At 29.5% G+C, this 23,322-nt stretch overlaps 3 protein-coding genes and 1 long non-coding RNA gene across 4 annotated transcripts; 3 read left to right on the top strand and 1 right to left on the bottom strand.

The window, feature by feature from the left end:
- Positions 1–264: 264 nt before the first annotated feature.
- LOC145751092 (uncharacterized) lies at positions 265–3,807 on the top strand. Its single transcript, XM_082567174.1, has 7 exons — positions 265–401; positions 531–669; positions 1,206–1,267; positions 1,449–1,592; positions 2,558–2,653; positions 2,900–2,986; positions 3,409–3,807. Exons 1-7 carry the CDS (start codon positions 351–353, stop codon positions 3,535–3,537), a joined length of 708 nt encoding a protein of 235 aa, XP_082423300.1. The 5' UTR covers positions 265–350; the 3' UTR covers positions 3,538–3,807.
- A 1,405-nt stretch (positions 3,808–5,212) lies between these two features.
- Positions 5,213–7,921, top strand: LOC145750117 (cysteine-rich protein 1-like). The gene is made up of 4 exons (XM_082566064.1): positions 5,213–5,350; positions 5,850–5,944; positions 6,130–6,187; positions 7,548–7,921. Exons 1-4 carry the CDS (start codon positions 5,308–5,310, stop codon positions 7,595–7,597), a joined length of 246 nt encoding a protein of 81 aa, XP_082422190.1. The 5' UTR covers positions 5,213–5,307; the 3' UTR covers positions 7,598–7,921.
- LOC145750116 (uncharacterized) lies at positions 7,223–15,678 on the bottom strand. The gene is made up of 11 exons (XM_082566063.1): positions 15,484–15,678; positions 13,985–14,172; positions 13,393–13,605; positions 12,916–13,078; positions 12,460–12,562; positions 10,777–10,944; positions 10,142–10,282; positions 9,462–9,599; positions 9,274–9,393; positions 8,681–8,921; positions 7,223–8,619 (listed from the first exon to the last, which is right to left on the bottom strand). Exons 1-11 carry the CDS (start codon positions 15,551–15,553, stop codon positions 8,518–8,520), a joined length of 1,647 nt encoding a protein of 548 aa, XP_082422189.1. The 5' UTR covers positions 15,554–15,678; the 3' UTR covers positions 7,223–8,517.
- Positions 15,679–17,176: 1,498 nt separating this feature from the next.
- Positions 17,177–18,337, top strand: LOC145750416 (uncharacterized). The gene is made up of 2 exons (XR_014283673.1): positions 17,177–17,836; positions 18,049–18,337. It is a non-coding gene; the product is annotated as an uncharacterized LOC145750416 (long non-coding RNA).
- The last annotated feature ends 4,985 nt before the right edge of the window (positions 18,338–23,322 follow it).

Raw genomic sequence — 23,322 nt, 5'->3', positions numbered from 1 at the left:
TAACACGACCTTTGTTTGCTATGGATTCTATCACGTGACCATTGTGTAAAAGATCAAATTAAACAAAACATAATACCTGTAATTTACTGTATTGTAATCTATTGTATTGGTTAAAGATAAAATTGCCCAGAAGCAAAAAAAATAGGATTTTTAAAGTACCCATGTGTAGATATTTTTTATACCTATTTTTAGCTTAAAATATTAAAATTAGAATACAGGGCTTAGGCTTTAAAATTTTAAGTTCTGATTTTTTTATGATTTTTCAGTTATAAAATTTTAAGATCTGAGTAACGTTAATAGATCAATTACTTTCAATAAATTAAAACAAACATTAAAAAAGAGGAAAAAATATGAACCCATTCGCAAAATATATGTTTATCGTCTTTAATACTTTACTTCTGGTAAGTAAAAATTAGACTATTAAATTATCACATAAATATAATACAATTTTCGTCTTTTTAAGCTATCGTAACTTTATATCATAAAATAGACGATTTTTAAAGATTTGAATAACTTTATAAATTTTTTAGTTTTGTGGTATAATACTTATTGCTTTTGGAAGTTGGTTATTATATGCTTCTCCAATTAGAGAAATACTTGTTGTTTTACCATGGGGCCCGATTGTTAGTTATGGAACTATTGCTATGGGCGTTTTCGTAGTTGCAATAGGTAGGTATATTAAATCCTTTAAACTGGCGTTTTAATGATATTTGTTTAAATAAATAAAGATTAAAATAATTAAGGGCTTAGTGATGTTTTGTATATAAGGGATTCTTTTTTTGTATATATCTTTATCCTCGATATGGTAAGGTCGAATGCGCGACTTAAACATAGAGTAACATCAGTTACTCCGACCCAGTCTCAAGTTGCCTTAGCAGTTTGGGATAATATAGATTATAATTAAATAATTGCTGACTCAGCAGGAGTTCATACCGTTTATAGCGCTTACTTAAGGGCTCTACAGCGTTAGACCACTGGGGATCGAACACAGGACCTCATGTAGTGTAGCAAGTGTTCATACCACTACATCAGTCTACCGGTTCCTAGATTCTAAATTTATTTACTTTTACGTCTTTTGTACTAGTATAAGGCCTACTGTATTTTTATACTGAAATCCCAACTATAACTTAATAACTATGACATATCAAATGATTAGTTTTAATTAATATAGCCTCACAATACCTTCTTTATTTTTACTTAAACAGCTGGATTTGGTTTGGCCGCTGTTAGTGGAGGAATATTAAAACGAAAGAAATTGCGTGTGACTGTAAGTCGTTTTAATTTCTGAATTTACTTTCTTTCAAAAATTCAAAAACTGTTTTATACCAGAGGTCATTGGTTCGATTCTTACCAATCCATATTTTTTATTTTATTTGCCACTACCGGATTTGACACAGTTTCGGCTTCTAAAATAGCTTATATGATCAGTTTTCACATTTATTTTTTAGTATACTATTTTGCTAACGTGTGTGTTTGTGGCTTTACTTGGAATCGTGGCTTACGGTGTATCAGAAAAAGAAACTTTTAAATCACAATTCACGTTGGGCTGGGCGGAGATAAGTAACGAGAACAAGTTTTTTATCCAAGACAGAGTAAGTCTAGTTTATAAGCAAGAATTTACAAATCCTGTAGTTTCTTAAACTTTACTATTTTTATGTGATATATCTTTATCCTCGATGTGGGAAGAATAATATACTGACTAAACATGAGGTAACATTCGTAACAGTAATCCAGTTAAAAGTTTCTATTGTCAGTTTTATATTTGATAAGATTTTTAACTTGGCAAAAATTTAAACTGTTAACAGTGCTTACTTAGAGGCACCAAGCAAGAAACTAGATGGAATCAAACGCAGGACCTCATGTAGTAAGGTATATTCATAGGTGGGCACAGTTAAACGAAAAAGCAACTTCGTTAAATGGTTATTCGTTACACATAAAAGTAACTTCGCTAACGTTTTTTCGGTAAATTAAACCAAGTGTAACGGAAGTTATCGTTAAACGTTAACTTTAATATTTAATTAAAACAAACAAAGAAATTCCCTTTTTTATAAAAAAAGATTTTAAAAAAATATTTTTTTTCTTAATCGATGTTTTAACTAGACGAAAATGGTTTAGAAGAAGTTTTTAAAACTGGCTTAGGCCCAATGCCCAAATAACAGTGGCTGGATAGTAATTACTTACATCGTTTAAAACTTGCGACAATTAAACCCGATAAACGGCGATTTTAAACATATATATTCCTTATATTACCATGGATTTACTTGTAAAATATTGAGTTAACGGGCTTAATTTAACGGAAGCACAATTTAACGAAAGTTAACAGGTCCGATAACGATTTTTAAAATTAACTTAAAAGTTAAATTTTAACAAAAAAATTAACTTCGTTATTTAACGTTTAACGCATTAACGATTTGGTGCCCACCTTTGGGTATATTAACCGTTACACCATGCTAAAGTTACATCGTAGCATTAAGAATCAGGGTACTAATACAAAGTGCAGTCTTTCCCCTTTTTATTATCTCTTAAATACATAACTTTCTCTATTATTTTGGGTTAGTTCAATTGTTGCGGATTGATCAGCTCATCAGAATGGAACGGAGTTTTTGATCCGTCTTGTTTAATTAACCCTCCGACGAATACAACAACATGGCCGGTAAAAATGTGTTGTAATCTTAGTTTATCTTTTTTCCTACATTAACGTTATTATTTTTAACTTTGCTTTTATGTTTACCTTCGTAAACCTATTTATGGACGTAGTACTGTTTACGTATAACTCTTACTTGCATAAAATTTAAACTTAGCCTAATGTCTTTTATACGTGCCAAACAAAAATGTTTGTGTAATCATAGAATGAGTTTTGCAAAGTTAATATTAAATTTAGCGTTTAATTTATAATTAGACTGGTTGTTTGACACCACTTCTAGATTGGGTCGATCCTAATATCTTTGTTCTTGGTGTAGTTGCTGGAGTAATACTTATCTTTCAGGTAAAATAACTTAAAATAACAGTACTTTTATTACTTTTTTTAATACAAAAATTTAAAACGTATGACAAAGCAGTATATTTACAATATTTTATTCAAATAAAACACTCGGCTTTACTATATAAGGTCTTGGGTTTAATTCCCACTGCTCTGACGCTGTAGCACACTTAAGTAGGACAATGTAAATGATATAAATTTCTGCTGAGCCATCACTTAATCAGCATTTAAAATATCCTAAACTGTCAAAGGCAACTCGAGACTGGGTAGGGGTAACGATTGTTACTTTATGTTTAGGTCGTGCAATCGACCTTCCCACATAGAGAATAAAAAAACAAACTAAAATAAGTTTCAGAATAATTAAATGTTACAAAACAACTTTAACAAATATCTTATTATTTTAATTAACTATGTTATTGTATTTATAGGCGTGCTTGCTTATAACGTTGATAGTAACCGCCATCAAAGACTGCGTAACAAAAGTAGATACGGGGTATGACGACATCAATGACAAGTCTGAATTACAAGTGAAGGCATCAAAAATAGACCTCACATAAAAACAATATAATTATTTTATTTTTAATCGCTTAAAATGTTAATAAAAATGTGATTATTTTTTGAAAACTATTTCTGTCGCCTTTTTAACGTTTTTTTGTTGTTTTTTTAATATTACATAATTTTTATACATTTTTAGCATTCAGAAATAATATATTATTTTATTAAAAACTTTAAAAAATGGTGGATCAAAATTGAACCCAGTTTAATTGTATGATACTCATATTATTTTCCTATTATTTTTCTTATAAATAAAATGTAATGTACATGTAAACAAAAATTGATTTTATTTTTAATTGTCTATTCCCCAATTACACTAGTTAAGCATATGTTCCCCAATTACACTAGTTAAGCATATATTTAAGCCAAAGCAAAACAATAAAAGCACAAGGCTTACATGGTAACAAAAACTAATCAATTTACCAGTTGTGTTGCGCTAATTAAAAATGCAATGACGTCACAAAAAGTAATGCCATCGCCCAAACTTAACAGCACAATTGGAAATTGAATTTAGTTAAAATTAAATATAGTTAAAATTGTTTAAGCAGTTTTAATTGAAATCTTTAGTAATTTATTGGTATTTATTTTAAATGTCTTTAATAAGCTTATTAAATAAATAATTTAGTAATATATAACGTTTTAAATCATTAGACAAAAAGGCTAATTTCTGCTCTAAAGTTATTAAATTTAGGCCAGTTATTTTACAAACTTAAACTTAGTTAAAAAAAGGGTGTTAAAAAAAGAACCGAAAAAAAACTAGCTTTTAAGTTAAGTCGGTAACTTAAATAATTAATAGGCCGCAGTAATTGCAAAAAATAAACACATGTTTAAAGAAGCACGGCCAATCGATTTTTGACCTAACCAAACAAAGAATAGATTTTTGGGTAACGCCTACATCACACAGTCAGATGTAAATTGGTCCTTTAACGTTATCTATATGGAGCTATAACATAAAACAGACGTTACGTTATCTGTACCTAAATGCGTTTCTAATTTAAAATAAAGAACAAGAAGTAATATCTAAAACAGGCCACTAAAATGTCATAGTTATTACATCAACAGAGTCATAACGCTGCAGGTTTAGATGGTCAAATAGCTTACGGTCAAATAGTTGTGATTAAAAATAAACAAGCAAAAATAATTTGAATCGTTGTAGGGTAGAATTTTAATTTTTTAAACAGGATCTTAAAAATAGAATCTTAATTTTAGTGAAGTGATAATTATCATAACCACAAGCTGGCCATAAATAATTTATAATTTTTCAAGAGTTTTTAAAAGACAACTTAAACTAGAAACTAACGATTGAATTTAAACTTTCATGATCATATTTTACAAAAAAAGGTATCCAATTTCACACACCAAATTGCCCAGACTTTATTAACAATACTCATGATATTATAATACATTTTCCCAATGGGATTTACCATAATATACTCCAAATTAAAAGCCATGAGGTTTATAATAGCAGATTAAGTTATTTTGTAGCATTAGTTTAATTGCTTCTTTAGTTCAGCTTTAGTCTGAATACGCAGTCAAAGTTAAATCGTACAATTAAGCAGTCTGGACAGGCATTCAATAAGACTAACATCTACAGCTATTCTTGTTTTATTGACAGCAGTCTAACGTATATGGTACAAACCTATGTTTAATAATTGTATATTTATTAAATTTAGATTGGTTAGTTTTTAGTGCAAAAAATTACCTTTTTAACTGGCTTTGTTTAGGTAAACATAAACTTGATTAATTTATAAATTATTAAAATATTCAGAACAATGCCTGATAAATGCGCTGGGTGCTCTAAGACTGTTTATTTTGGTAAGATTGTAATCCTATATTTAAGATTGTCATAACTATAAACAAATACTTGAACTTTCAACTGTGCATTTTTAAAGCTATAAAATGCCAAAAAATAAAAATTATCAAATACTTTTAAGTTGTTCGATTGATTTCAAAACTAGATTTTTAGGAGAATTACGTTTAAGTAAACCGGCAGCGTGGTGTAGTGGTAAGAACACTTGCTACACCACATAAGGTCGTGGGTTTAATTATTTCCACTACTCTTATGCTGTTGCGCCCTTGAGTAAGGTGCTATAAACGATATGAACTCCTGCTGAGCCAGCACTTAATTAGCAGCAGAATTATCGGGCAATTATAAACTATATAATATCCCAAACTGCCACAGGCAACTCGAGACTGGGTCGGAGTAACCAATGTTACTCGTGTTTAAGTCGCGCATTCGACCTTCCCATATCGAAGATAAAGATATATACAAAAAAAAGAAATACTATCAAAATTAAATGTTAATTTTTTGTAGCCGAAAAAATCACCTCAATCAATAAAATCTGGCACCGAGCCTGCCTGAGATGCCAAAAATGCAAAAAAACTTTAACTCCAGGTCGTCATTCTGAGGTAAGCGATGACGTCACATTTATTTTTATTTCGTGATGTCACTCTATGCGCCTTTATGACGCGACAAACGACTTCGTATAGTCAAAGGCCAAAGGGGTTTAGGATAACAATACCTCAATTTTATATTTTACGTAAAATAATTTTTTTTGACGTCATTGCTAATTTATGACGTCATTTATTTTTAGCACGACAACAAACCATACTGCGATATTCCTTGTTATTCAGCTTTATTCGGACCAAAAGGTAAAAAAAAATTATATGCATATAGGCTAAGGTTTAAAAACTTTAAATTGGTAAAAAATTAAAATGGTTTAAAAAGTAAGTGGTGCAAATATTTAAAATGTTAAAAAAAATAAAGTGGTTCAAAATATAAAAATGGTTCAAAAAATAAATTGTTTATTTTTTAAAATGTTTCAAAAAATTGAATTGGTTAAAAAGTCGTTCAAATATTTTAAAATGGTTAAAAAATAAAGTGGTTTAAATATTTAAAATGGTTAAAAAATAAAGTGGTTCAAATATTTAAAATGGTTAAAAAAGAATGTAGTTCAAAAAATAAAAATGGTTCAAAAATTTAAAATGGTTAAAATAATAAGTGGTATATTTTTTTGAATGTCTCAAAAAATTCAAATTGGTTAAAAAAAGTGTTTCAAATATTTAAAATGGTTAATAAATAAAGCGGTTCAAAAAATGAAAACGGTTTAAAAATTTAAAATGGTTAAAAAAATGGTTTATATTTTAATTGTTTCAAAAAATTTAAATTGGTTAAAAAAAGTGTTTCAAATATTTAAAATGGTTAATAAATAAAGTGGTTCAAATATTTGAAATGGTTCAAAAATTTAAAATGATTAAAAAACTAGCGGTTTATTTTTTTAATTTTTCAAAAAATTTAAATTGATTAAAAAAAGTGGTTCAAAAAATGAAAATGGTTCAAAAATTTAAAATGGTTAAAAAAATAAGTGGTATATTTTTTTGAATGTCTCAAAAAATTCAAATTGGTAAAAAAGTATTTAAAATATTTAAAATGGTTAATGAATAAAGTGGTTCAAAAAATGAAAACGGTTTAAAAATTTAAAATGGTTAAAAAAATGGTTTATATTTTAATTGTTTCAAAAAATTTAAATTGGTTAAAAAAAGTGTTTCAAATATTTAAAATGGTTAATAAATAAAGTGGTTCAAATATTTGAAATGGTTCAAAAATTTAAAATGATTAAAAAACTAGCGGTTTATTTTTTTAATTTTTCAAAAAATTTAAATTGATTAAAAAAAGTGGTTCAAAAAATGAAAATGGTTCAAAAATTTAAAATGGTTAAAAAAATGGTTTATATTTTAATTGTTTCAAAAAATTTAAATTGGTTAAAAAAAGTGTTTCAAATATTTAAAATGGTTAATAAATAAAGTGGTTCAAATATTTGAAATGGTTCAAAAATTTAAAATGATTAAAAAACTAGCGGTTTATTTTTTTAATTTTTCAAAAAATTTAAATTGATTAAAAAAAGTGGTTCAAAAAATGAAAATGGTTCAAAAATTTAAAATGGTTAAAAAAATAAGTGCTAAAAAGTGGTTCAAATATTTAAAATGGTTTGAATGTTTAATATATTTTTAGGTTACGGACACGGAGGAACGGAAAGTCATTCCTACGACGCAGCTCAGTAATTTAACTTAAACAACTATCTTTACTGAAAATATTCACTCGAAACCACGTCATCAATGACGTCATAACACCACAACATCAACACACCACTTTATTATGAATAAAAAAAATTTAAATAAAAATTTTTGAATGCATGTTGTTAATATCAGAATTTAAAATTTTAGAAAAAAAAATTTTTTTGTAGAAAAGTTTAAAATAAATTCCTAAATTCTTGGTTTAAAAAATGAACTTACAATGTTTAAACAATTTGCACGTATTTATAAGCTTTGTATTGCAATATTTTACTCATTTTTAGCTTTAACCTTTGTTTAAATCGCATGAACAAAAACACTGTATGTTATTTCTGTTACTAACTCTAGGTGTTCTGTTAAAATTTATCTTTGTTCGACTTATTAATTGTATTTTTAATAAAAAAAACATTTGTTTGTTTGTTATAGTCGCTGTTATTGTTTTTGTTTGTAAAATTAAATAAATTTATGCACAAAAATATTATCTTCTTTATTATTAAAATACTAAATTAAATATTTATTTTTGCTATTGCAAGCCCCCAAAAAGTAAAAAAAAAATTATTAAATAATATATGAATTCTTTTTAGAAATTGCACATAAATATATAAATAAAATGGCATAACTAGTACCAAAAAACTAGGTACTAAGTAATATAGTTAAATATTCTAACATTTTGGGTTTGGTGACCATGCCATTACATACTTAAAATTTTTAAGTAAACATTAATACTTTTAGCATGTTTTAAATCATTAAATTGACTTGTCATTTGTTCCCGTCGCATTGTTGTAATATTAATTGTATATCGTATTTATTATTTACTGTTATCAATGTGCGAAAAACCAAAAAAAAAAAACCTATCCGCCAACTAAACCAAAACAAATTTAATTTAAAACTTAAAATAATTTTAAACAACGTTAGCTTTTTTTAGTTGTCATAATTTTAATAATGCAACAGTCAGTTTGATTTAAAACATCGTCTTTACGCACAATATGAGGACGGTTATCCGAATTAAGGGCCTAAAAATAGAAATAAATATTAAAAGTGTCTCCTTTCCTTATTAATAAAAAAAGTGCTTACCTCGGCCCTTACGAATTTTCCACTTATTAGGTTATAATGATGTAACAACGTCTCGTATAAAGTTATGATCTTTGACCCTGGCCTCATTACAATGCAGTCCCGCATGATCCCTGAACTTTGACCTTTTGTGACGGGGTCATGTGACTGTAAGGTCACGAGGTCAGAGACCGGGAATACGTAGACGGGTTGGCGTAACAAAACAGCTTGATTCAGGGAATTTAAAACATTTGTACCTCCGAAACTAAAAATAAAAGTTTCTAATATATATTTATTTATCCTCTGTGTGGGAAAGTCAGATTTACGACCTTAACATAGAGTAACACTCATAACCCCAATCCTGTCATGAGTTGCCTCTGGCAGATTGGAATTTTATTAATTACAATTGCCCAATAATTAAGCTGCTGATAAAGTGCTGGCTCAGCAGGAATTTCTACCGTTTATAGCAGCCCTACTCAAGGGCACTACAGCATAGGAGCAGTAGAGATTAAATCCAGGACCTCATATAATAAAGTCAAGTGTTCTGACCACTACACCACGCTGCCATAAATGGTAAATAAACCCTAAACAAAGTGTTTTTTAACCTAATCGTTTACCTTTCCTTCAAACGTGAGTGAATTTTTTCAGTTTCTTTAAAATTTTGATTCTCTTGCAAATCACATTCAATTTTCGAACTAACAGCTATTTGGTTATACGTTAAAAATTCAGTTTTAAATCTGAAAAATAAATTTTACATTTTAGTTTTTTTTTAATTAAATAAATTGTAAGAAAATTTTACACATACCTTTCAATATTTTCCAGTGCTTTTGGCGTGTCGCTTTTGTTCAAAACAAGCAGCATGGGAAACCGGATAGAAATAAAAGTTGCCACGAGATGATGTAAGAGAGTCATATCCCAAGTCGGTAAAGATTCGGATAATTTACTTTTTAAAAATTGTTTTAAAAACAAAACATAAAAAAAGTGTTTAAAAAAATTAAAATAAAGGTAGGTTAAGCATACAAGGTCCTGGGTTCGATTCCAACTGCTTTTAAGCTGTAGCACTTGTTATAACAGTATAAGTCAGCAGCGTGGTGTAGTGGTAAGAACACTTGCTACACCACACATGAGGTCGTGGGTTCAATCCCCACTGATCTCATGCTGTAGTGCCCTTGAGTAAGGCCCTATAAATGGTATAAACTCCTGCTGAGCCAGTACTTAATCAGCAGTATAATTATCGGGCAATTATAATCTATAATATTCCAAACTGCCACAGGCAACTCGAAACTGGGTCGGAGTAACTTATGTTATTCTATGTTTAAGTCGCGCATTCGACTTTCCCACATCGAGGATAAAGATATATACAAAAAAAAAAAAAAGTTCCTGTAAAGTCAATACCTAATCAGCAGTTTAATTATCAGGCAATTATAATCTATAACATTCCAAACTCTAAATTTAAATTTTTTTTTTTTTTAATATCAAACTTACTGATATGAAATCTTGGCTTCCAAAAACGCAGTTTTTATCAAATTTGGAGTTGCGTGATATCCTGTGAACATATCTAATAATCTGTGAGGCCTCCTTTTTATTTGGTCCCATTTTTTCATGATGTTATCAAAAATCCAGTTACTGGAAATTATAATTTTTTTAAAAATAACGAATTAAATTTTAAAACCTTATACAATTATATGTAGAAATTTGTTTTTCCAGTAGCGTGGTGTAGTGGCTGGCAGCGTGGTGTAGTGGTAAGAACACTTGCTACACCACATATGAGGTCATGGGTTCAATCCCCACTGATCTCATGCTGTGGCGCCCTTGAGTAAGGCGCAATAAACGGTACGAACTCCTGCTAAGCCAGCACTTAATCAGCAGCATAATTATCGGGCAATTATAATCTATATAATATCCCAAACTGCCAATGGCAACTTAAGACTGGGTCGGAGTGACTTATGTTACTCTATGTGTAAGTCGCGCATTCGTTTTTTCCACATCAAGGATAAAGATATATACAAAAAAAAATAATAATTCTTTATTCAAAATAAATAAATGTTTAAAAAATTATAATCAAAATAAATATTAAAAAAAATGTTATTTTTTACCAAAAAATTAAAAAATAAACTTACTGAATTTCTTGGTTCAACCATCTTACATCATTAGCAGGATCATAAGATTCAACTTTTACACCACTCTCTGTCTCATCGCCAGTTACTTTTACACCACACTGATTCGTTTCACCAGAAATGTCGATCACGTGAATTAAAACGTCAGCATCACATAAGTCATTTAAAAATCTAAAAAGGCAAAACTTTTTAATTTTTTTTTAAAGATTAAATGTTTTTTGTCGGTTAAAAATAAAATAAAAACAAAAAAATTGTTAAAGTGTTTTATTTAACATTAAACTACATAGAATCTAATAAAAAACATGTAAAAAAAATTTTTTTAAATTTATGAAATTATTAATATTTTAAAATCATATTTTTATTTAAATATTATCCACAACCTAATAAAAAAATTTTTTTTTTCTTAGATTTGTTTAATTTTTTTAAATTTTCGCGTTGTCAGGATGAAATTTTATCAAAAAAGCTGACAAAAAATAAGATAATCAAAACATCGAAAGATTATCATAAAATCTATTTTTTTGTTTATTGAACCTAATAAGGTTACAGCAATAATTTAAAAACTAAGCATTTTACTAAAAAAAGGCAAAAAAAATACAAATAAAAATATATTTACTTATTTTAAAAAAAATTTTTTAAGTAATTAAACGAAAATATAAATTTAGAAAAATTGTCTGACACATATTTTTAATATTAAAAACAAATGTTATTCTATTTTTAACAAAAAAACAATTTTAATAAGATTATGATTTATATGACATAAAAGCATAGTACACCAAACCAAAAATAAAATCGAAAATTTTTCAAGTCATTTCTCCTTTTCCATCACCTTATGCTTAGATTGTTAAGGGCCTACAGGAAATTACTAATCATAGAAAAATCTATTGAAATGTACCTTAAATGGGTAAATAATTAGACCAGACTATTATTGATAAGCCACATCAAAAAACCCATATTACATTCTCCTTACGAAATTTTCTACGTCATAAAAATAAAATTAAGGCGTTTTTTTTCATAAGCAAATAAGAAAATAATGTCGAACTGTATGTAGAGTTATTTTTATATCATTAAATTCTCCTAATATAAGAATATTTGCGTCATATAATTAACACATTGTCAAAAGATATTTACCAAGCTGTCAATTACAATAAGAAAAAATTTTAAATTTAAAAAAATTTTTTTTTACTTCTGATAAACATTTCTCATTATTCCAATGTACGTCAATTTAAAAGTTTGATATTATCAATATTTACCTTAACATGTATACCACCTAATCATGTCAAAGACTATTTTTTCTTATGTCAACAACATACTAAGTACAACTGGAAGTGTGGTCACTTAAAACATATTTTCTCTTTTATCGTAAATCTTAGAGATAGTTAAATCAAAGCCAATATTTAGTTAAGATTAAACTTAAACACTTAAATCTAAGCACCATTGTGCTCAATAACAAAGATCAATTGGATATTAAAACTAGTTTCAAGTAGGCTATAGTATTATAGTAGACAACAATGTTTCTATTTATTAAAATTGGAAATATCCAAAACAAAAGATGATATTGTATTTTAATTTTAAGAAGCAAAAAAGAATGACCTTGTCATGTTATCATAAAACATTTTTTCAACATTTTCTTAGTAAACTTTGATAATGTTTGACGATTAAAAAAATATAGAAATCATAAATATTTACCTGTTTCCTTTTCCTTTTCCTTCTGATGCGCCTGGAACCAATCCTGCAACATCTTTAAGAAGAAGAGGAATAAATCTTTCATCTTTGCCATGTTTGCCATAAGCTTAAAAAACAAGAATTTTTTTTTTAAATATGTAAATAAAAATTTGTTTTAAATCTATTAACAATTGGCATAATGTTCAGAATAAACACTTGGCTCAACTGCATAAGGTCCTGGGTTCAATCCCTTTTGCATTCTTGTCATGACACCCTTTTGTAAGGTACAGTAAACAATATCAACATCCAATAAGGTCAAAACCAACTGGCTGATAAGTTATTAGGCAACAAAATCCATAAACTCTTGTAAAACAATTCAAGGAAGGGCTTGAAAGCATAACTCACTATATAAATAGGTTGAAAAGTAGGTTAATCATAAGCGAAAATAGAAAATAATATAAAAAATTATATAAATATTACCTGGTTCAGAGATAACTCCAAAAGAAGGTACTGGGTCTTTAATTGTGTAAAAAGCTTGTCCATAATTCGGTTCAATTGTGGTGAAAGGGTGTTCCCCTATTTTTGCTCGATTACATTTTGTTGTTGCGTTAAAGAAGGTGCTTTTACCAGATGATGGCTTGCCCTGAATTTGTATGTTTGTGAAAACTAAGTTTATTTTAAAGAATATGTCTATGTGCAAATAGTTGAAAATACATTTAAAAAACAATTTTTTTGGCTAGTTTTTAGATTTTTTCTTTACTGTTGCTTTTTTTACTAATTTATTGTTAAATTATTAAATTTCACCCCACAAATTAAAAATTTTGTAAAATATGAAAAAGTATATATTATATATTAAACATATTTAAAAAAAATCTAAAAATTTCATTACAATAGCTATACCATTATTGATAAAATTTGAATCAAGAAAAAAATAATATTTTAAATGTTTATTATTACCACAAGTCCAACAACAAAATCCCATTTTCCTTCAGATACTTTTCCTAAATCTTTTAAATCATTTTCATCCGCCTCAAAATTTTCTGAAATAATTTCTTCTTTATGTTCTTCTTCTAATTTGTTGTTGGTAAAGAGTTTGTTGTTATCTGTTAACCATTCCTTTGCTGCTTCCACTAAAGTGTAAACCATTGCAATTCCAATATTTTTAACAGCCTGTATTTAAAAAATGTAGTTTCATCTTTAAATTTTTTTCATTTAAAAATATTTTATGCAATTATTACAAAAGCTGGTAATGTGGTGTAGTAGTCAGAACATTTGGCTTAACTACATGAGATCCTGGATTTGATCCCCACCGCTCTCATGCTGTAGCACCCTTAAGTAAGTTTCTATAAACGTTATAAACTTCTGCTGAGCTAACAACTAATCAGCAGCTTAACTATTGAACAATTATGATCTATAATATTCTAAACTGCTATAGGCAACCCGAGACTGGGTCAGGTTAACTGATGTTCTTCTATGTTAAGGATCAAAGGTTAATAAATATAAAAAATAAAATAAACAATAGTTAATATTACGAAAACATTGTACTTACAATTTCATTTAAATAATTTAAAAGTGTTTTCTTTGCTGATATATTAAAAGTGTCGACTCTTAAAGGTAGATCAATTTGTGGAACTACTTCAGGATAATTTTCAATAAATTGAAATTTTAATTTTAAAAAAAATTTGAAATCTAAACCACTGAGTGCGACCATGCATGAAGGTGGATTTGTTGCTAAATCTAAAAAAAATATTAAAAGTATTCTTAATTAAAACTCAATTTTGTCTTAAATAAATTAAATTGTTTTTTAATATAAAGCTTTGTAGATTTTTCATGCATTAATGATAATAATAATAAAAGAGTACAAAGGTAAAAAATGACAAAAATAATTTTATAATTAAAAACACATTGTAAATGTTTTGCATTTATACAAATATTTTATGATATACAAAGCCGTAAGAGCAGCATAGTGTAGTGGTGGGAATACTTTCTACACCACCATGAGGTCGCCGGTTCAATACCCACTGCTCTCATGCTGTAGCGCTCTTGAGTAGCATTACAAATAATATTGATTCCTGCTAAGCCAGCACTCAATCAGCAGTTTAAATATTGGGCAATTAAAATTTATATAATATCAAAAACTGCTAAAGGCAACTCGAGACTTAGTCGGAGTAACTGATGTTACTCTATCTTTAGGTTGTGCATAAGACCTCCCCACATAAAGAATAAAGAGATATACAAAAAAAATTAGGCACCAAACTCATAGCAACAATTACCAAGTGTACCAACTGCAAATTATGTATACCACAATAACCTGCAAGTGTGTTTTGTCCAATGTATTAAAAGTTAAATGTTGCAAGCATTTTGAGTAATGTTGTATTTGCTAAACACTGCACACATTTAGTCTTTGCTCATTGCACCTATTTTTTATGATTGCAAACTTTGCCTAGTAATGTGTATTCCCCCCAAAATTATTACTCAGCATATAATACTCAGCACCATGGCCACAATACAATGCCCATAAACTAAACTATTTTACAATTTTTTTTTAATTTTTTACACTGTACATATGCTAATACGTCACAACTTTAAAAGAACCACAAAATAAAATTTAAGAGTCTATAATATTGTATTAATAACAACAACCATGTTTTTTTTGTATTTATTTTTATCCTCGATGTTAGAAAGTCGCATGTGTGACCTAAACAAAAAGTAACATCTCTTACTCCATCCCAGGCTAGAGTTGCTTTTAGCAGTTTGAAATATTATATAGATTATAATTGCCTGATAATTATACTGCTAATTAAGTGCTGGCTCAGCAGAAGTTTATACAATTTATAGCGCCTCACTCAGGAGCGCTACACCATAAAAGCAGTGGGGATTAAACCCACGACGTAGTGTAGCAAGCGTTCTTACCACTTCACCACGCTGCCGGTAAAAAATGTTGTCGAAATAGCAAAAGTTATGAGTCTTAAACTAAACTTGATTTAAATGCATTCACACTTTACAAATTGTAAAATTTAACATAAACATTATAAATACAAACTTCACCTGTGAAATCATCCATAAAGATAGCTTCCAGCGCCTCAAATTCCATTTTTAATTCCTCGTTTGAATCCATGTTTTGTTTTCACAAATCGATCCGGTTGCAGTTTTGGTACTTCCCCTTTTGCTGTGACGTATTTACAGAATTTCCAAATATTTCTCAGAAAATTTAATAAAATAATGTAAACCACATAACGTATATTGTTATTATTTACCTTCTGCCTTATAAGCTTTTAAAATTTAAATATTATGTAACACATGGAAAAATGCCACAGATATTTGATTTGCATAACAAAAATCGTTTTTAATAAGCTTATTCAAAATTGAAAAGTGTAAAAAATTTGAATTTAAGGAAGTTATGTAACTTAAAATTATGCAACAATTTAAAAAAATTTTTAAATGTTTTTGAGCTAGGTTTTTTGGACTTTGAGTTACCTACAATAACATATAGGGCTCGAATACGGGCAAAGTCTATGCAAATACAATACAGGTTGAACATTTGTTGTTTTTGGAAACTACACAAATGTTTATTTAACTATTTTGGAAACTACACAAATGTTTATTTAATGATTCAAAAAAAGAATTTGAAATGGACAATACTAAAGTACGGGATGCGGGATAGTGCGGGACCGTATGTAAACGTTAACGAAAATTCGCGGAATGCGGGACGGAACGGAATTTTTGTACTTTCTCGGTATTTCCCGCACCCCGCAACTTCCCGCATCCCGTATTTCAGTACTACCCTTTAAAATTTAAAGTAAGGGACTCTAAAAAATAAAATACATTTTTTTGGTTATAATTTTCCAAGTAAAAGAAAAGTATTCTGCCCTAAAACTCCAATCCATAAATCTAATTTCCTCCTTTTTGTTTTTTATTTGTAATTAAGTTACAATGATTTACATACAGATTCTAAGCCCGGGCGTTTTCTAAGGTGTTTAAAATATTAATGTAAATATCGGGTGGGCAAGCCTGTAAACATCACGTTATATTTCTGGAACTCGATTGTCGCCTATAGACACGCCTGGTTCAGGCCTAAGCACGTGACAAAGGCGTGACGTACCATGTGACACTAACGGCTAGTCATACTACCATTGCAAAAATAATTTCCAAATTATTCCGCCTGCGGCGATTCAATGAATTGAAAATTTGTATTTTTAGTGAAAAAAAACTTTTGATTGTTTTTTCGTTATGTCGTCATCTTACCTGTGATATTAAAATTCAAAAAATAGCCTATCGGTTTATTAATAGCTGTAAGTGTTGCTTTAACAATAAGTAATTGGATTTTAATTCCCACCCTTAATATAAACACGTGTCCAAATTAGGTATTCTAGTACAAAAGTAAGCTCAAATTAAAATTTAAATTGTTACAATTACCATGCTAGGCTTTTTGTTGCTTAAAAAAGTTATATTTAATCAAATATCATTTAAAATTTTTACTGTTTTCGGTTCTGTACTCTAATCAGCAACAGAAATGTGCAGTAAAAGTTGTTAAAATTTACCAAACATCGAAATATCACGTGTTTTATTCCACGTTGGAATTTACCTAAATGTCTTAGTCATTGCGCAATTCTTTGAAACCGAAAAATTTGGAGTCACGTGGTCTCCTTATAAGGCGGATAGGTCTCGTGACGCTTTGTATTGGTTACGCGGCCCTATATAAGCTCGCGCTATGGTTGCATCATACTTACTTTGAGTTGAAACGTACAGAGATAGTGCATGTAGTACGCTAAAAAGCTCAGTGTATATATTATTAAAAAAAATTCAAAAAAAAAGATTTCTGCTTGTAAAGATGGCGTGCCTTTGCTGTTAGTTTTAGACTGGTTCTAAAACTGAAGAATTTATTCCGACAACAAAGGCAAAACTGGAATCTTACTGAATTTTTTCGACTGGAACACTTTAACTGATCTTCAACTTTAACTATTGGATCATATATGAGCCATATTGGCCTCTAAAGACAATGAATTTTCTTGAGATATCTGCGGATAGTTTACCTAATGACTGGCAACTTCAATTGTGTAAGCCAAAGGGACAGAAAATTCTGTTTCCTAAAAGCAAACGCAAGGACTGCAACGTTGCGAGAGCGTTGCTTTTTGGATCAAGTCCTAGTCTGACGTCATAGAAAAAGAAGAAAAAAAACAATTTATCCTCAAAAAGACGGACTAGGCTTGCCCTGTTAATTGGCTTTACACTTGAAGACATTTTATTAGTTGCCAGATTGGCAATCTTAATGGATTTTGTGAGCTCGTATTATGAAACCTCGAGGACTCTAAAGATTGGGGAGGGGACCTTCAACTACGACTGCAAATCCTTATTTTTTGCTGATATTTAATTTTTCAAGCCAATCAATAGTCCTTAATAGGTAAATAAAAACATTCATTTTATGCTTTTGTATATTTACTTAACTGTTATTACAAAATGTGTTAAAATTGCATATTTTAAAGTTATTAACAATAGTTGTTTACTTATATATACAGTTGTATGTTTTACTTATTTAGCATTCTGTAGTTATATGTAAAACTTTTACAAAAATTTCTGATATATTTTTAAACGAATTTCTGATTTCTTTTTTAGGACATTATGTGAAACCGAAAACATGACTGCTGTAACGGATTTCGTGACAACATTATTACGTCATATCCTTGTATTTTTCGTTGTTTCTTCATTAATAACTGTCAACACTATTTCTTTGTGTTTTTCCACATTACATTGTGTATTGTTATATTGCTAATGTAAAACACCGAAATTGTAAAACGTAAAAATTACACTTTTTTTATTGATTTCTATGTGATAATTTATAATATTGTATTTATTGGGTTAAATGGTGTCATCAAAAAAATAATAAATAAAAAATTCATCGAAATTGTAACGATTTGTGTTTTTTAAGTTTATTATACCAAATTATCCTAGATAGAAATATTATAAAAGTGAACAAAAGTTGTTGCTAAGCAACACAAACTCGATAATTCAAAAAGCAACCTTAATTAAATAAATTAAACTTTACAGTTACCCGGTAATGTTTAAAACAAACAGTTTGTGGGTACTAAGAAATAAAAAGATCAAACAGTAACTTGTACTCAAATTACTATAAAATTTTTTTTACCGGATGCTTAAAAAGGAGTTTCTCAAAAATAAAATAACTAGAAAGTCACGAGGTTAATATGTAACCAGCCATTACGAAGTAACCCCGTGGTCTAGTCTGTAAACAACTAATAACATACTTCTAATAGGCAGTGTGGCCAAATATAAACTCAAGCACTTTTTAGGCCATGAAGCATGTAGGTTATAATAACAAAAGACACGCGTGCTACGATATACAACATGATGAAATATCGCGCCATTAGCAAGCCAACTGTGTTGCAACACCTGACTTGCAAAACAACTAGGCTTAAATTATAAGTGGTCCCACTTAACCACGAGCTGTTTTTCGCGTGTTTCAGTTGGAAAAACGCCAAGTCATCATGTACATGTTGTTTCGCTTTTGGCCACGCTGTTTTGTAGTAAATATCATAAATTATTTACGATAAAATCAACTAATAAGGTTTGTATCGGGTCTGTTTTTACCACGTTTTAAATATAAACACAGCATTACCTGTAACCAAGGTCGCATGTTATTAAGCACGTTCTGCTAGGATTAACCTTAGATTTAATGTGCAATACGAAGAAAAACGTTTCGGTTCAGCATTAAATGATATTTCTTCCTAAAATACACTCCATTTACGGCCACAAAAATAGAACAAATCCTTATTAAGGTCAAGCAAAAGTCACAGGTAAGCACATAATGTGCACGATCCTTTAAATGGTGAAATTATTTAACAGGTTTTAACCTCTGTTAAGGTTGTTTACTTGGTGTATTTAAAACCGTAGCTTTCCATAAACTATGTTTCTAATTAAACTTGTTTTGAGTGGTTAATTGTTTGCGCTGTTGTAGCAATACCCAGCAAAACACAAGTTTTGTTTTCAATGCCGATGTGTTGTTATAGAGCCTGCAAAATATTATTGCTTCGCTTAGCAGTTCGACGAACTCAAGAAGTTGTTTTACACCCCTCTCTCTCTCTTATAAAAAAGTCATGCCTACTTGAATCTAATTTTCTTTGTGTAGTTTTGGAAACTACCCGATTTTAATGAACACTCATTACACTTATTTTATTCAAAAAACATTGGGAAATTTGAAAATTTAAATGTAAAATTTGACTAATAAAATTTGGTATACAATTTTTATCAATTTTTAGACACAATTAAATGTTTACAAAGGCGCTTGCTAAAAAGAGTGCAAATAAAATACACAAAAATAGCAATTCTGCATTTATTTTTAGTTGCAATATATAGCAAGTGATTGAAAACGTATGAATAATAGTCAAGTCATACAAAACACATGTAAGGCACGTGAATAACATTTACTAAAGGCCACGCTATTGCCCATGTGAAAAGCAATCAGGAAACGCTGTTGTAATTAATTTAAAAATCTTGTTGTTCACATGACACTTGTTGACATTAAAGAAAAACAGATGTTTATAAATTTTCTATTCATTTTTCCCATGGGAATTTGAAAGGGTTTTTTAAAAACGACATCTTGTGCAATTTGTTTGATTTTTGCAAGTTGGAGGGGGGGCGTTTTTGAGGGCGCGCCTAGACAGGCCCTACTTTCTTTCGACACACACTTCTCGAAGGCCCTACTACAGGATGTAACGGTGTCATGTATCACAATATAACCTTCTGACGTAACAAAGCCCTTTATATAAATAACCGCCATTCAGAACTTAGCGATTTCTAAGGCTTAACCGGAAAAGTAGTTTATGTAAGGGCAATCGTTATTACTACAAGGCCTTTTGTTGCCAATGCACTTAAGGAAAGAAATCCAATTTACAGTTTATGTAACTCTCTTGTGGGGGCTATTATTATGCCTTAATCGACTCAAATAATCAATAGGATACTTAAAGCAAATAAGGAGCAAGAATCAGTTGGCATAATAACATTTTAGGTCACACACATAGTAAAAATAATCTGTAATTGACCGCACAGTAGCAATGTGTTGGCCATATATTTTGCTCTTCAAAGCACGCCATTCAGAATCTTTATCGATTGTTTATTCAACTATTCATTTTAAACCTTCAGGAATGTCAGGCTTTACAAATCCTGTATTGAAATTTGTATCCTGGATTCGGTTGGTAGCGTATCGATCGAGGCATAGCAACGCGCCACTAAACCGGTCGGATCCGGTTTTCGGAAATTCCGTGGCCTGACAGTGTTGCACGACTCGCGCGCTACATTTGTACCGCTTGATATTTCTAAGCGGGTATTTTTAAATTTCTAAACCACGCTCTGTTTTTAAAATCGAAAAAAACATGTTTCGACCGCAAATTATGCAACCACAAGTCGTAAACAGACCATGGAAAATACAAACATGTAAGGTTGATAATTCCAGGTAACAAGCCGATGAAAGGTAATAAACACTTTACAGGAATTTTTGGAATTCCAGTTAAGCTGTTACATATTACACATACCCAACGAAGCAGTAAATACCTCTGCCTTTAATGGGTTAGTCTGGCTTTGAAGGTCTATATGTTAGACTTTGTACTGCCAAACATTATTAAATTCCATTCCCACGTTAAACATTGAAATGTTGACACAATCTTTGACTACCCTTTTATAGGGATATCTAATTTACCAGGACGACCAGGTTTGCGCATAGTTGTAATAGTTTAAATACCTTTACCTTAGCAACATACGAATTCGTATAAAATGTGTCATAGGTTACAAGATACTGCCTGTAGAACTGGATATTTCCACCTATTCGCGGCCACTTATTTGGTGGTATAAGCCTTTAGAAGAGTTTAAACAAGTGCCACATCCCTACGTGACGTCGAATTCACGTCTATTGAATCATGTACCCTCATATCACCTCCCACGCTTTATATCAGGCGTCGTATAGTTGCATATGTTTACTAAGACGCGACTTGGCGTATATGTCTATACAAAATTACAATATTTTGCTAAGGTCGCGACAGCACAGGTTTCCTATGCTTTATACATTACTGTAATTTGTAAAAACACAACACAATAACCCACTATGGTTTCGAATGAATGGCTGTGTATGGTTTAATATAGCCACTTAACACTGCCGCGCCGACTTGATTAAACAATGTACTGGCAGAAATACATCAAAGTTGCTTTGAAAAGCAAGATAGGGTCGCATATCAAAGTATGGAATCGTGTTTGATGTTAATTGTAATATTTTGTGTTTATTTTTAAAAGGTGTGATAGTTTGCGATAACTACATAAAAATATATATTTTTAAAAAGGCTAAAAGTAGTCGAGGTTATTTTTTTTTGGTGTTTTTTTATTTTGTCTAAAAATACAATAATTCAAATTTAACCTGGCCAAAAAAATTTGCCTGAATACAAAAACTTTTTGTACCACATTCTAAATTTTACAATCAATTTTTTAAAGACCAAATTAGACTAATTCTGCTGGCCAATATACCAAAAACAGTTTTTTGAAACACAGTAATTTCCAATTCGTTTCCACACTGAAATTTTCACCTTTCTAAATTTAAAACAAAAAGCGCTATGGCTTAAGGCCCTTTTGTTGGTTTGAGATATTTATAATCAATTAAATTATCTAACAACTCATATTTTCGAATTTCCATTTTCAAAAGTAAAAATCCAAGGTTTAAGATTTGTTTATCATAAATATTTTCAAAAATCAATGTTCAATAATCTTATTAAACTATGTGTGTGTAAAATACAATTTTTACTTCAAAGTTCTTACTTTGGGTCATTTTAAAACAACCTAAAAGCAACATGATTTGCAAATTAGAAAGTCAAACAAAGTCATTTAAACCCGACCAAGTTCAAATTCCAAAAAAGTCCAAGTTGAAAAAATATTGACTTAAATGACACAGCGCTTTATAAAAATGACAGTGCATATATTTTTGTTAAATATATTAAACCCATCATGGTCATATGACGTTCAATTGGTTTGAGTAAAGAGAATATTTTTGGGATTTAAAATCACAATTTGTGGCAATGCAAACAACGATTAACTGCGAATAGATAAATTGTCACGTATAGAGCAGAGATTATCATTTATTTTGGGCAAAAAAAATCAATTTATTTAAACGAATATTTATGTAAAAATAATGGTCAAATGACTGGTCAAAATTTGGAACAAATCAAATATGTTTCGCAATTATTTGTTTATTTTTAAATAGTCAAATCAAGTTTGGGCAATTTTTTAAAGCTGTTTAAAAATTAGGACTAAACAAAAGGCGTCTGTATTTAACACAATATAAAAAAAAAACAATCTTTTAAATTTGTACCTATATTATAAAAAAGAACCGCAAAATGTAAATTCAATAAATTCTTATTACTAATCTAAAACAAACGCTAAGAGAAAATTCAAAGTTCGTCAACATTTTGATAATTCCACATACTTTAATGTCAACGGCCTAATAGAAATCACCGAGCGCAGCGAGTACTGATTGCAAAAACCACGTCAAGTTTGTATTTAACAAATGTCAACAACTTTTTAATATCCTATCCCAAGAATCTCACCTGCTTTTAGAAAGTTAAATGACGCATAAACAGGTATTGAACGCCTACAGGTGTTTTTAAACGCAGTGAAATTCAAAAACCTGCTTAACTGTAAGAATTTAGGAACTGGGTTTAAAATGTTCGATTTCGTGTCGGTGTATTGCTACTTGACTTTTTAAAACAGGCGAAATTTTGAGTGACATTGGTCAGGTATACAATTCCACATGTGTGAACACTATAAATGTCAAATACTTGTTGAAACTAAGAGAAGAAACGTTTTGTAGATTCGCATGCGTTGGCTTAAAGCTATTTT

This window comes from Corella eumyota, chromosome 4, assembly GCF_963082875.1.
Source record: "Corella eumyota chromosome 4, kaCorEumy4.1, whole genome shotgun sequence".
NCBI lineage: Eukaryota > Metazoa > Chordata > Ascidiacea > Phlebobranchia > Corellidae > Corella > Corella eumyota.
The sequence above is the reverse complement of the archived record's forward strand: the minus strand, read 5'-3'. Positions and strand labels throughout refer to the sequence as shown.

Bases quoted from the DNA above. Each gene is read 5' to 3' on its own strand.
- LOC145751092 (XM_082567174.1), top strand. From the start codon at position 351: ATGAACCCATTCGCAAAATATATGTTTATCGTCTTTAATACTTTACTT. The intron at 670-1,205 runs GTAGGTATATTA...TTACTTAAACAG, and splicing joins CGTTTTCGTAGTTGCAATAG to CTGGATTTGGTTTGGCCGCT. The intron at 1,268-1,448 runs GTAAGTCGTTTT...TTTATTTTTTAG, and splicing joins GAAAGAAATTGCGTGTGACT to TATACTATTTTGCTAACGTG.
- LOC145750117 (XM_082566064.1), top strand. From the start codon at position 5,308: ATGCCTGATAAATGCGCTGGGTGCTCTAAGACTGTTTATTTTG. The intron at 5,351-5,849 runs GTAAGATTGTAA...AATTTTTTGTAG, and splicing joins CTCTAAGACTGTTTATTTTG to CCGAAAAAATCACCTCAATC. The intron at 5,945-6,129 runs GTAAGCGATGAC...ATTTATTTTTAG, and splicing joins CTCCAGGTCGTCATTCTGAG to CACGACAACAAACCATACTG.
- LOC145750116 (XM_082566063.1), bottom strand. From the start codon at position 15,553: ATGGATTCAAACGAGGAATTAAAAATGGAATTTGAGGCGCTGGAAGCT. The intron at 13,606-13,984 runs GTAAGTACAATG...TTTTAAATACAG, and splicing joins TAAATTATTTAAATGAAATT to GCTGTTAAAAATATTGGAAT. The intron at 10,945-12,459 runs GTAAATATTTAT...TTGCCTTTTTAG, and splicing joins GGAAAAGGAAAAGGAAACAG to ATTTTTAAATGACTTATGTG.